The 13,832-nt window shown below is 43.3% G+C and overlaps 1 protein-coding gene across 4 annotated transcripts in view; it reads left to right on the plus strand.

Moving 5' to 3' along the window:
* Positions 1 to 10,936, plus strand: part of Tmcc1 (transmembrane and coiled-coil domain family 1) — a 125,173-nt gene extending 114,237 nt beyond the window's left edge. For all 4 annotated transcript variants that reach the window (XM_038318345.2, XM_038318348.2, XM_038318346.2 and 1 more), the window contains exons 3-4: positions 4,409 to 4,544; positions 7,168 to 10,936. In XM_038318345.2, the coding sequence (XP_038174273.1) occupies positions 4,409 to 4,544; positions 7,168 to 7,482 (451 nt within the window). In that variant the 3' untranslated portion in view covers positions 7,483 to 10,936. The remainder of the gene's footprint in view (positions 1 to 4,408; positions 4,545 to 7,167) is intronic.
* Positions 10,937 to 13,832: the final 2,896 nt, after the last annotated feature.

A 13,832-nucleotide genomic window follows, 5' to 3' on the forward strand; every position in this document is an offset into this window, starting at 1 on the left:
AACTGAATAGAAGACCCGGATATCAGTCCACACATCTTTGAACACCTTATTTTTGACAAAGAAGCAAAAAATATCAAATGGGGGGAGAAAGCATATTTAACAAGTGGTGCTGGCATAACTGGATATCAACGTGTAGAAGAATGAAAACAGACCTATATCTATTACCATGCACAAAACTCAAGTCCAAATGGATCAAAGACTTCAACATAAAGCCAGCCACATTGAACCTCATAGAAGAGAAAGTGGGAAGTACACTTGAACGCATTGGCACAGGAGACCACTTCCTAAATAGAACCCCATTAGCACAGACACTGAGAGAAACAGTTAATAAATGAGACCTCCTGAAACTGTAAAGCAAAGGACACGGTCAACAAGACAAAATGAATGGGAAAAGATCTTCACTAACCCCACATCAGACAGAGGCCTGATCTCCAAAATATACAAAGAACTCAAGAAATTGGTCATCAAAAGAACAAACAATCCAATAAAAAAAAAAAATAGAGTACAGACCTAAACAGAGAACTCTCAACAGAGGAATCTAAAATGGCTGAAAGACACTTAAGGAAATGCTCAACATCCTTAGTCATCAGAGAAATGCAAATCAAAACTATTCTGAGATTCCATCTTAACACCTGTAAGAATGACCAAGATCAGAAACACTGATGACAACTTATGCTGGAGAGGGTGTGGGAAAGGGGAACACTTCTGCATTGCTGGTGGGAATGCAAGCTGGTACAACCCCTTTGGATATCAATGTGGCGATTTCTCTGAAAATTAGGAAAAAACTTTCCTCAAGACCCAGTAATACCACTTTAGGGTATATATCCAAAGGATGCTCAATCATGCCACAAGGACATGTGCTCAACTATGTTCACAACAGCATTGTTTGCCATAGCCAGAACCTGGAAACAACAACCTCATTTTAAGGAGTTTTATTCAAAGCTCTTTCCTAAATCACTTCAATTCAAAGGGGCTCTAAACATCTAAACATGGCTTCATCTTTATTATCAGCAAAGAGAAAACCTGGACTCTAAGTTGTTTTTAAAGCAGGCTGAACACAACCCTGACTGGAAATAAAAATTGCTGTGTTACAACTGCTGGTCATGCCTAGTTCTCTGGAGGTAAATAATTCTATAACTACTCATCGTGGAAGTGTTTTGGGTCTCTGGACTGGGCAACACAGCAGTGGCCTTCTTTGATCAAAGATAAACCAGGGATTCTTCTGGGTTAAATTTCTGATGAATGAAAATCTAGGTGAGTGAACAGGCTGGGAATGCCAATCTAAAGCATTACTTTTGGGGGGTGTGGTCCAAAAATTTGGAGTCACCTTGAGAGCCTGTGGTGCTTCTTCAGTTGGGCAATGGGTCAGTAGAGCAGACGCCTGGTAAACCTGTGAAGCAGGCTCTGAGACACATGAACTGACATAGAGGCAGCTCCGGGAGCAGACTCCGTGCCATCTCCCAAGTGAATCTGGGGCACACAGGTAGACGTCTTTTATTTCTCTAACCCCCAAGTGCTGGAATTAAAGGAGTGTGCAGCCCTGTCACCATGCACCCTGCTAGACACCAACACCCTGCTCCCTGCCCAATCCCAGTTACTGACTATAGCCAAGGAATTGGTCTGGTTTTTGGTTGGACAACCAAGCTTTACCCCTGCAAGACTGGCAGTTAGAAATTCCAGTTTTAAGTTTCAACATCCTTCTGGTAAAGAAAGACAATGAAGAAAGTCACATACTCAAAACAGTAGGCTACTAGAATGCTTACCTAGTATGTGCAAGGCTCTGGGTTCTAGCTCACTCCCACCATCACCACTAAAAAAAAAGTTTTGAAAGACAGTATATTAATATAACCTTACAGTATCTGATGAGTTTAAATTTTAGCAGAAAATCACTTCCATAGCTGACACCTGTTCCTGAGTCCCTAGGCAGCTGATGATATGAAAAGGCAGAGTCCCACAAATATCAGTTTTAGTTACATATGACAGAGCACGGCGGTGCTGTTCTGTAACAACATGGAAGAAAAGCACAACAGAGAGGCCCAAAGGAGACCTAAATAGGATTTAACAACTTAATGAAAACAGTCAAACTATGACTCCTTAAATTAATGTTTATTTCTTAAGGTATAGAATTTAATAGAATATAATCATTGTTTATTATATGTTAATTAAAAGGGATAATATTGGAGGATGGGATGGTGACTCTAAGAGCACTCACTGTGCAAGCATGAAGACCCTCAACACCCAAGAAAAGACAGGGATGAGGCCAGACATTGAGGCACTTGCCTTTACTCCCAGTACTGGGGCTCTGTGAGTTCTAGGCCAGCCAGAACTATATAGTGAGACCCTATCGAGACAGGTATGGCTGTATGGATGTCTGTCACCTGAGCTCTATTGGAAACAGAAGAATCCCAGAGGCTTAATGGCTAGGCATCTATCTGAAACAGTGTGCTCCAGGTCCAGTGAGAAACTCCCATCTTAAGGGAATAAATCAAACAGGAATAGAGTGGGACACCAAGGTCCTCCTATGGCACCCACACATTTGCTCATGGACTACTTGCATACATGCAGACAACACAGCATACCAATGCACATACACAGAGTTGCACAGAGATACAAGGGAAACACAGATGCTGCCACATAAAATTACCTTAGAGAAATTCTTTGTATTCCTTAAAAGTGGATATACTTTAGCCAGGCATTGTGGTAGATCCTGGTAATCCTAGAATCCATAAACAGAAGCAAAAGGATCACAAATTCTAGGTTATCCTGGGCTAAAAAGAAAAACAAAGTTTGTACACCGTGAGTGTGATTAGAAGTAAGAGTAGGGTTGTTGCTGTAGCTCAGTAGTAGAGGCCTTGCCTGGCATGCGGAGTGACAGCTTCCATCCCCTGCATAACCAAAAGAAGAAATAGGAGGCAGAAGAATGGGAGAAAAAAAGAAGCACTAGAGGAAAGAAAGGAGGAATTATTAATATTTAATAGTACTCTGGAACGTTGGTTGGTTGGTTGTTTTTTAGACTAGCCTCAAACTTACAATCCTTCTATCTCAACTGCTTCTTTAGTACCTGGGATTCTAGGGAATGTAATGTAGCCTGCTCCCAGCTTTCTTTCCATTTTTTAGTGGAAGTCCCCGGATTTTCTCATGTGGTTTTCCCTGTGGCATGAGCCCTGCCCAAATGCTCTCTAACACAGGACTTCATTCTGTTCAATAGGAGCTGAAGGTGTTTTTTCTTCCTTTGCCCTGTCTTAGTGTTTTTAATGTCTTGTCTTTGACCTTTCTCCTGGAAGCCCTTTGGTTCTTAGGACTCCTGCTTCATCTATCCTCTTCATCACTACCAGACAGCCCAATTCCCTATACACTGTCTTCTTTGGGCCCCTTCTCCAGCTATCCAGAATCTAGTTATTCTATGTATTTCTTTCTAGAGTGTTTTTTTTTTTCCTACCTAGAATCTCTGGTGAGTGCCCTTAATTCTTTATATAGAATAAATGTGTGTGAGCGAGCATGCACATGCTCCTAAATGCTAGAGATACATGATAAATAAAACTAGCCTTCCAGGAACATTCTCTGTTCTTCCCATTCTGAAGCTTCTCTGGCCTGCTCCAGCCCTTACACATGCCAACTTCATTCCTGTCTGAACAAGTTTGTACTTCTGCTCCTTCTGAGGAGAAGTACACATTTCTTGCACATCTTCAGCCTCCTCATCTTCCAAGCCTGTTAGTATCCTTCAAGCTTTATCTCTCATTCTTGAAGAGAGTTGAGAAGTCTTCCCTGACCCTCCAGTGTCACTAGACACTGCCATATGCTTGGCTACCTGCTAGTCTTGGCTACATCAAATCCTATTGGTGATCTTTTGTCTCCCTTCTCTCTGTAGAATAAATGGAAAGCAAGTGCTCTCTCTTTCTTGCTACAGTGTCCCAGTACTTTGAACATACCTGCAGCAGATTCTCAATAAATATGTGTTGACAAATGTCCCAAGCACTGCTTGGCCATGAGGATGATAGATCCCTCTGGCTCTGGCTTTCTGGGTCTCCAAATCACAAACATCTGGGTGAGTAAGTCACTGTTCAACTGGTTTTGAAATGTCATTGCTGACAACCAGAAGGTCCATTTCTGGGTGAGATTTGTTTAGTTTTTCATCTTCCATGCTCAGAGCAGAGTAAGAGCTGCTTCAGCATCATAGACGTGCAGAGAGACGAGGCTGTGGAGAGAACTGGGAAAACCGTGATGCCAGCTTTGTGACAACTGCCTTGCCTTTTGGAGACTGAAAGCTGCAACTTCTGGCATGCAGTAGCCCAGACTTACTTTAACTCTGTGTTTTGTTTTGTTTTGTAGAATAGATGTGGGAATTGATCTAAATTATATCAGGGAGGATGCAGAGTATTTGAAACTCCAACTTCTCTCCCTTTCTCAGATGTGAGCGACTAGAAGAGCAGCTGAATGACCTGACAGAGCTCCATCAGAATGAGATTCTGAACTTAAAGCAAGAGCTGGCCAGCATGGAAGAGAAAATTGCCTATCAGTCCTATGAACGGGCCCGGGACATCCAGGTTAGTATAAACAATAAGTAAGAAAAAAGAAAGAGAAGGGGCAAAGACATGAGGGTAGAGAATCAAGAAAAGCTCTTATCAGTTGCAGCACACCTGCCTTCAACACAATGGAGGTACCTTCTTCAAAAGTTCATACCATTTGGGGAGGTACAGCTCTAGATACTGGCAAATGTCTTAGGACAGAGCAGTCTCAGACAAGAGAAAACTAGAGCATCCCATCTCATTGCTGCCCTGGAGCTGCTCCGATGGGACTTCTGGCCAGCTTGTCTATCTTCTGCTTCTGTGGAAAGGGGCTTTTGTTCCTGCTCTTACAGGTGGCACATTACACAGTTTGTGAAAATCCCCATTGTTTGTAGGCTTGTGAGAAACCCCATCAGTGATGCTGAAGGTGAACACTTGATTGATTCAATGAAGAAGTGAAACAGTGGGGTTTCTCTGTTTCCCATGGAGATTTTTCTTAGAGGTCATAGTGGTTTTTGTGAAAGCACCTTGAAAGAAGTGAGTGTGGAGAAGAGGAATCAAGGCACCGTCCTGACTATTTGCCCAACTGCCATCTTCTTTAGGCCCTCAAATTCTGTTTACATTTTTATTTTTTCATCCTAAGGTAGTTCTAGAATGAGCAGTATTCGTTATCCATTCTTGAACTAGCTTCAGGCTAATGTCTAGGCCTTACATCCCAGAAGACCAGACACAACATTGAAGATACTAAGGCTGGAAAGTTCCAGCCACTGGTTGCCTTGGGAGGATGTCTGTCCTTGCTAGAGGATGAAGTTTGTTTTCCTGAGTGGTAGGGTGCAGTTTATATAAGGCTTGGCCTTAGGGGGAGTAGGTCACTTTAATGTCCTCTGTAGAGTGTCATCTACATCATATCATATAGCATATGCCTTAGAGATTGACCTGAAAAGGGAGTATGCCCTCCTTACAGTGAAGTCACAGTTCCCTTTCTCCAATCAGGGATGTCTTGACATAAAAACATCAGGTGTGGTAGTGAAGCACATTCAGAGGTGTTCACTGCATCATTGTTAGAGTGAAGGAAAAAATCAGGGGAAAAAAAACATTTAAAATCCTAAGAGGTACCTAAACTGTGGCATACTCACATGAGTATGCACCCATGAGTTCTTCCCATGGAGCTTAACAACTGAGTTCAGTCCCCAGAACTGGATATAGGTGGAAGGTGAGAACTAATCCCTCAAATTTGTCCACTGATCTGCAAACACATGAATGCTATAATAATAATAATTTTAAATCCAGGCATATCGTCATATACTTGTAACCTCAACAAAGGCAATGAGGCAGGCAAATCCTTAGAGCTTTCTGGTCAGCTAGTCAAGCCTGCTTTGCTGAGTTGCAGCCAGTGAGAGGCCCTGTCTGAAGCAAAAGGTAGAGGGTACCTGAGGACCAACACCACACTGGTCTTTTTTTTAACATTTTTTTTAATATTTATTTATTTATTATGTATACAATATTCTGTCAGTGTGTGTGCCTGCAGGCCAGAAGAGGGCACCAGACCTCATTACAGATGGTTGTGAGCCACCATGTGGTTGCCGGGAATTGAACTCAGGACCTTTGGAAGAGCAGGCAGTGCTCTTAACTGCTGAGCCATTTCTCCAGCCCCCCACACTGGTCTTCTGACCGTCACTAGAACATGCACACATGTCCATGCACATGTCTGTACACACAAAAATGAGGTATATCCTGTATTTTGACATAGCACAATCCTCAAGACCCACTATTGAGCGAAAAGTAAATTAAGTTATGGTCAATTCCAGTAGAATGCAATACACATTATGGTAGGAAATGCCTATAATAGCCCCATGCTAAGCAAATACATATGTAGACTTAAGTACAGGTAAAGGGTGAACATACTAGTATGACAGTGTCACATAGCACAGAGAACTGAGAATACTGAGACACTGTTTAGATAAACAAGTGTATGTGTCTTGTTACCTTAGACTCAAAATTTCTAAAAGAATAAAAACCTGGGCTAGAGAGATGGCTCAGAGGTTAAGAGCATTGCCTGCTCTTCCAAAGGTCCTGAGTTCAATTCCCAGCAACCACATGGTGGTTCACAGCCATCTGTAATGGGGTCTGGTGCCCTCTTCTGGCCTGCAGGCATACACACAGACAGAGTATTTTATACTAAATAAATAAATAAATGAATGAATGAATGAATGAATGAATGAATGAATGAATAAATATTTTTTTTGAAAAACTTACATTTTAAAAAAAAAAAGAATAAAAACCTTATAATTGAAACTAGGCCATTCAGGAATGATGGCACATGCCTATGATCTCAGCAGTCAGGAGGTTGAGGCAAAAAAGTTCAGAAGTTCAAGGTCATCTCAGCTACATAGCAGTCATCATAAGGCCAGCCTGAGATACAAGAGACTCGTCATAAAAAAATAAATTAAGTAAATTTTAGGCAAAATAAATCAAAGTATGTTCACTGTTCCCCAAGGAGTACAGTGGAGGGGTGGGAATGATGTGCATGTAGCTCTTCATATCCCAGGTTCTTGCTACTTCAAATCCTTGGCATGGCTCCGGGTGTATCTGTCTCTCCCAGGGCATGTCAGCCCTAGAGTTGTGAGAACAGAAGCCTAACCATCCCCTGTTTGGCCCACAGGAGGCCCTGGAGGCCTGTCAGACCCGCATCTCCAAGATGGAGCTGCAGCAGCAACAGCAGCAGGTGGTGCAGCTGGAAGGGCTAGAGAATGCCACTGCCCGAAACCTTCTGGGCAAACTCATCAACATCCTCCTCGCCGTCATGGCAGTCCTCTTGGTCTTTGTGTCGACAGTAGCCAACTGTGTGGTCCCCCTCATGAAGACACGCAACAGGACGTTCAGCACTTTATTCCTTGTGGCTTTCGTTGCCTTTCTCTGGAAGCACTGGGACGCACTCTTCAGCTACGTGGACCGACTCTTCTCGCCCCCCAGATGATGCTGGTGCCGACAGCAGTGCTCCTCACTGTCCGGCGAGTGCATGCCAAGAGAGCTAGACAGCAGCATTACCCACTCTGAAGTTTTCTACAAGAGAGTTGAGTGAATCTGTTTACATTTAGAATAATGTTTTTTTCTTCAAGAGACGCAATTGCAATAGTATTTTTTAGATTTTATCCAAGAAGTTTTTTGGGCAAAATCTTGGATCATTTTTATGTAGCATGATTTTCCTTGGGATGCAAATCTGAAACAGTCCTTTAACATGAACCAACAATCTGCAACACACCTACGGGCATTCTGAATTGAGGCTTGGAGGACTGCACTAAACCCACTAAACAGATGCAAAAATCTGACCAGGTTCAACACCTACCCTTCTTGGGCTCCTCTCCTCGTCTAGACTAACTCTACTGTGAAGTCCCACCACATTCCAGGGTGGAATTGTAGATTCAGGGTGGGTTCCCCTGCCATGGAAGAACACAAATATTTCCCAGGCTTTCTCATGCTGACCTGAAGTGTGATCACTTCTGAAACCTGCGCCTTCCTTAACTCTGCCAGGGTTGGAAGCAAGAGCATCAAACCCACAGGATGACTGTGCAGTCCTGTTCAGTATTGTGAAGTAGCCCTTAATCCTAACTTTAAGCAAAATCTCTTGGCCGCACTTTTAAGGTTTGTTTGGTTTTTTTTATATGTGTATAGTTACCAACTTAAAAATAAAAAATCCGAACAACATACTTGAAGAATGTAATACTCAAACTCTCAGTGCTTCCTTATAGTTTCTAATAGGATTTTTTTATTATTGTTATTATTATTGGGGTATTTTTGTTTAGTTGTGTTTTTTGTGGGTTTTTTTGGGAGGGGTTGGTTGGTTGGGCTTTGGGGGGTTGGGGTATTTTTTTGAGGAGAGGGGTCCTGAGTTGGGAGGGTCTTTTTTTTTTCTTTGAAATAAAGCAGTGATGTTTTCAAATGAAGCTGTGTGGATATTTCAGTGTGCTGCCCCCCTGTTATCTTGAAGCAGTTGAGTTGGAGACTGCTGCCGGCTCTGCCCTCTGCCACCCTGTGGCTGCCCCAGCTCTCTGGTCTTTACACACAGCACCATCTCCCCAGCCTGGCTTGGTTGGAGTGGTGAGGGGTTTGCATGAGGGGGTGTGACCTCAACAGAATTGTGTGGTAGGACTGGACTTTGCCCCACCCCCCACCCAAGTAAATGTTCACCCAGTGACCTTGGGCTGGGATTCTCTTTAGAAAAAAACAAAAAAACAAACAAGCCCCCTACCTTGTTATGAGAGTCATAAATAACTTTGTGTTTGCTTAATTTATTATTTAACACCCCCTAATTACCAAAACCAAAGTGATGTGGAGTCTTGTTGTCTGCATTTTGGCCTCAGCATCCTTAACTTCAAAGCTTTATTCTGTCTGCCTGAGAGGATCAATTGAAGGTGATTCTCCCAAAAAGCAGAAAGGAAATGTCAGGTTACAAGAACCTAAATTCTGGGTGCAAACTGCTGCAAGCTTCCTATTAACCCAGACTGACTAACCTCACTAACTGCTCAGTGGCTGTTTAGGAAGAGGAGCTGAGCTTTGTCTGTATCCCACAGCCAGTTCCCTCACCCAGGTGGAACCTGAATCAACCTTCAGAGAAAAATAGAGAGCCTGACTAAACTCACGTTACTGGAGGTCACAAATGCCATTTCCAATGGCCTCTTCCTGTGTGCCCACATAACGCAAAGGAGCCATGTGCTATGCCCCAGACAGAGAAGCGAAGTGTGTTTTTGCCTATGTCCCCACACCAGGACCTTCTTTCAGAATGAGGGTAGTAATGCCCTCTCTGTTGAAAAGCATGGTTTACCTAACAGTTCCAGCCTCCTGTTGCTTTGGCCTGCTGGCCTTCTCACTTTGATATGTTAACTCAGGTACCCAGTCTTCTCTCCCATCCCCCAGATGGTTGTTATCCACCTCATAATGAGCACCTAAAGCAGGGACCAAAAATAAATAAATAATTAAAACCAATACATATTCATGCCAAAACAAATGGTCCCCCAAGCCTATGTTTAGAAGGTTAGCATTGTCTGAAAATCCTGCAGCAGCTTCAGGCAAGAGTGCCACAGGACACTATGACCTTGCTGAACAACAGTCGCTGCTGTAATTTAGTTGCTCTGGTACAGAAGAGAGCCCCATGGGACTGTGGGAGAGATGATCCAGTGGCAGCCCACTGGCTTCTCTTAACAGTTCCACAGGAGGCCCCCCAAATGTCACTGTGATCGATAAACTGAAATTGTCTCTAATTTCCTGACGGCAGTTTCTGTTGAAGGAAAAAGAGTCTGGAGCTTCTGACAGACACAGACCCACACTGACTCCCTGCCTTCCTTTTAGCAGACTGTCTTAGGAAGGACCTTCGGTCCAGGACAGGACCTATCATGGCCCTTGCTGTCTTACCCCTGCTCACTCATCAAGCCTGCAGTTAACTGCGCTCAGTGCTGTTTATAACACACATCTGTTATCCTGCCTGCTTGTACTTTCTGCTGCCCATCCCTGTTACCGTTGAGTTTCTTGGAACTGTGGCTGTCCTTAGATTCTCTTTTCTATTCACAGCCTTTCAGTAGCCTTGCTCTGATGGTTTAGCACTTGATCTGAGAGAAGCTTGCCCACAATTTAATGCTTCTTTTCCTTAAAAATTTTTTTTAATTAAAATCCGCTAAAATGAAGCATTCTTTGATTCCCTTGTCCATGCTGGTGCCTAGCCTGAGTGAGTGAGGCAGGCCATGTTGGCCTGGGTGACTGTCACGGTTGTAGAGTTGGCCATCACTCTACGATGTTGATGGCTGTCTGCTCCAGTTTCAGGTCCTTGACCCTAAGAGGTGCACTCGGACCCATCGCTGACAGTGCTTCTTTAGCCCCATCCCAATTAGCGTGAAACGTCTGTGGCCAGAACACTGGAGTGAAGCCTTCATCAACAGTCATGTCTGACAGTGGGCATGCTTTGGTTTTGCTTCTGATCTTGTGATCTAAGGTAGTCAGTGAAACTGGATTCTAAGTGAGCTCCAGTGTTCTGACCTTGTAGCTTTGGAAAATACACATCTCAAACAAAACCAAATGCTGTCATCGACAAGCCAGCACAGGCAAAGTGATGGTTCCTACACCACCCCCAATTAAACTGGGATTTTGAATGTGGCTCTTCTGTATGTTGTGTATGCTAGGTGATACCCTCAGAAGGGGCTGACTACTAGGCTGACTGTAAGTGTGTTTTATACAAGTGTGTAAGACTAAAGACTCACGTGCACGAATTGCAGAGTAAAGAGACAATACTTGTGAACGCGTGAACGTTACATGTAGTTGCTAGATCTTAAGCTGCTAATTGTTGAGAGAGAATTCAGTTATGTTCTGTCTGGCTGCTGTGGAGTCTCAGCAGCACCTTTGCTGTACATAAAATGAAAATAAAGACCTCAGCTAGAAACCTGCCAGCTGACTCGGGTTTGTTTTGTTCTTTTTTTGTGCATCCCCTATTTCCAGTGACAAGTGCATCTGTCTGGAAATTCTTGTTGTGGGTTGAGTGGGAGAGATGGGGAGAAAGATTGTCACACTAGTGACTTGAAACTATAACTGGCAACCAGGAAGTTGTCACAACTGCATGGACCTTACAGACATCATTCCAGGTTGGCAGTTTCTCATGATTCCTTTAGCTGGTAGCTATGACTACGTTTGAAGGGCCAGGAAAATGAATGGCTCCATTGATAAAATGCTTGCTGCACAAGCACGAGGACCTATGTTTGGATGCCTAGCACCCGTGTAGAAGTCAGGTGTGTGAGTGTGCAGCTGTAATTGCGGTTGTGGAGATAGCAAGGTGCACAGATTCCTGGAGCTTGCCGGCCAGGTCTCTCTAAAGTTGTAGTCTCTAGTTTCAGTGAGAGACTGTGCATCAGGGTTATCTAGAGGAGATTGAATGAAAATATATATTGAAAGAAGATTTATTAGAATGAGTAGATTTATTAGCTGTGGTCCAGCTAATCCAACAATGGCTGTCTACTGACAGGCCAAGAATCCAGCAGCTGTTTAGTCCACAAGGCTGGATGTCTCAGATGGTCTTTATACATTGAAATCCCTATGTAGTGTCTCAGCAGCAGGCTGGATGAACTTGCCAGAGAGTAAGGGCAAATAAAAAGCAAAAGCTTCCTTCTTCTGTGTCCATTTATGTGGACTGCCATCAGAAAGTATGACCCACTAGGACTGGAGAAATGGCTCAGGTTAAGAGCATTGACTGTTCTTCCAGAAGACCTGAGTTCAATTCCCAGTAACCACATGGTGGCTCATAATCATCTATGTGAGATCTGGTGCCCTCTTCTGGCTCGCAAGCATACATGCAGGCAGAACACATGAATGAAGTCTAAGATGATAGATAGATAGATAGATAGATAGATAGATAGATAGATAGATAGATAGATAGATAGATAGATAGATAGATAGATAGACAGACTGATAAACATCTTTTTTTTTAAAGTGATTCACATTAAGGATGGGTCTTTCTACCTCAAATGACCCATTTGAGCAAACTTCCTCCTCACAGGTATGCTCAGCAGCTTGGGATTTGGTTGATTGTAGATGTAATCAAGTTAACAACCAAGATGAGCCATCACACATCTGAAAAAAAAAATAGTTGGTGAAGAAACAGGGCAGTGGTGGCACATGCCTTTAACCTCAACACTTGGGAGACAGAGGCAGGTGGATCTCTGAGCTCAAGGCCAGCCTGGTCTATAGGATGAGTTCCAAAGCAACCAAAGATACACAGAGAAAACCCTGTCTCAACAACAAAAATTAGTTATTGATGAAGACAGCTGAAATTGATCTCTGGCCTCCACATGCATATGCACACACACCAAACACACACAGAAACATACACATGTGCCTACCTTCAGGGCTTTTAGAGGAGCATTCAAGCACTAGCCTCCCAACTCAGCATCTCCTGACCCCAAAATGGGCAGAATAATGTCTTCCATCGTTTCAAAACTTTGCAAAAGTTACTATGGTAGGTGGAAACAGACACTAGGCATTCAAAAGTTTAGAGTTGTTATCCAGTCTAATCCTAGATGGTTTTGTTAAAGAAGTCATAATTTGTTTCTCTGTGGAGCTGGAGCTGTTGGACTCTGAAGTCCAATCACCGAGGAGGAGTCACCCCAAGAGACCACTCTCACACCACAGTTGATATAAAAGCAAGAGTATTTAATTAATTCTGTCATGACAGGGTCTTTCAGCATTTGAGAAGCCAAAAAGACCCCGAATAACTGGTACAGGCTACTTTTAAAGTAAAAAGCCACAGAAACAAGGGGGGAACTTGGAGGTTGTTCTTCAACTATTAGGATTGTCTGATTCAAAGGGCTACTAGCAATGATTGGTCTGAGCCATGGCGAGAGAGTGGTTGCTAGATCAGGCACGGTAAGGGGAAAACATCTGTGAGTCATCCTAACCGTATCCGAGGACCAAGGCCGAGGAACTGAGTCAACATCTAAGGGTTATCTTGCCCTAATTCCAATAACTGAGTTCTATCTGGAGAACATCCACAAGGACATGGAGATGGAAAATCCCCCAGCATTCTAGTACGTGCTTGTGAAGTTGTTAGGTCCTTGGCTCCCAGGGGAATGGGGAGCACTACTGCTGAGAAGCCTCAGAGTTGTCAGAAATGGCTTCAGAGTTATCCTAGAGTTTTAATAGAGCTAGAACCAGGGCTGCCTTATGCTGGCCAAGCACTCAACCATAGTCACGTCCCAGCCCCAGAAATAGTAATTTTGTGGTTTACCTTTTGGTTTTTTTTTGTTTGTTTTTCTTGACATTGCATATTTGCTTACTTGCCATGGCACATGTAGAGATCAGAAAACAATTTTTGGAAGTTGATGCTCTCCTACCATGTGTTTGTAGGTAGTGAACTCAGATCATAAGGTTGAGTAGCTGGTGCTATCTGAATGGCTCCAGAGACAATAATTTTCACTAGGACTTTTGCCATAGCTCAGAAACTCCAGAGATGCAAAATTCCATGTATGGAAATAAAGGTGGGGTTGTATGACTGCTCACACCCATAATGGCTCACACCTGTAATCCCAGGACACAAAAAAATAACAAATTAAAAATCAGCCTGAGCTATATAGTTCCAGGGTGCCCTGAGCTACATAATGATGCTCCACTGAAAAACAAGAACTAAGGGTGTAGTTTAGTGGTGGAGCACTTGCCTAACAAGGCGCTGGGTTCCACAGCCAACACTTAAGAAAGACCGGAATTAGAGGATAGTAAATGCAATAGGGGATGGACGTGTGCAGCCCGTGGACACGAGATGAGCAGATGCTGTGTGTAACTGGACAGCTAGGAGAT

This window comes from Arvicola amphibius, chromosome 2 (assembly GCF_903992535.2).
Source record: "Arvicola amphibius chromosome 2, mArvAmp1.2, whole genome shotgun sequence".
NCBI lineage: Eukaryota > Metazoa > Chordata > Mammalia > Rodentia > Cricetidae > Arvicola > Arvicola amphibius.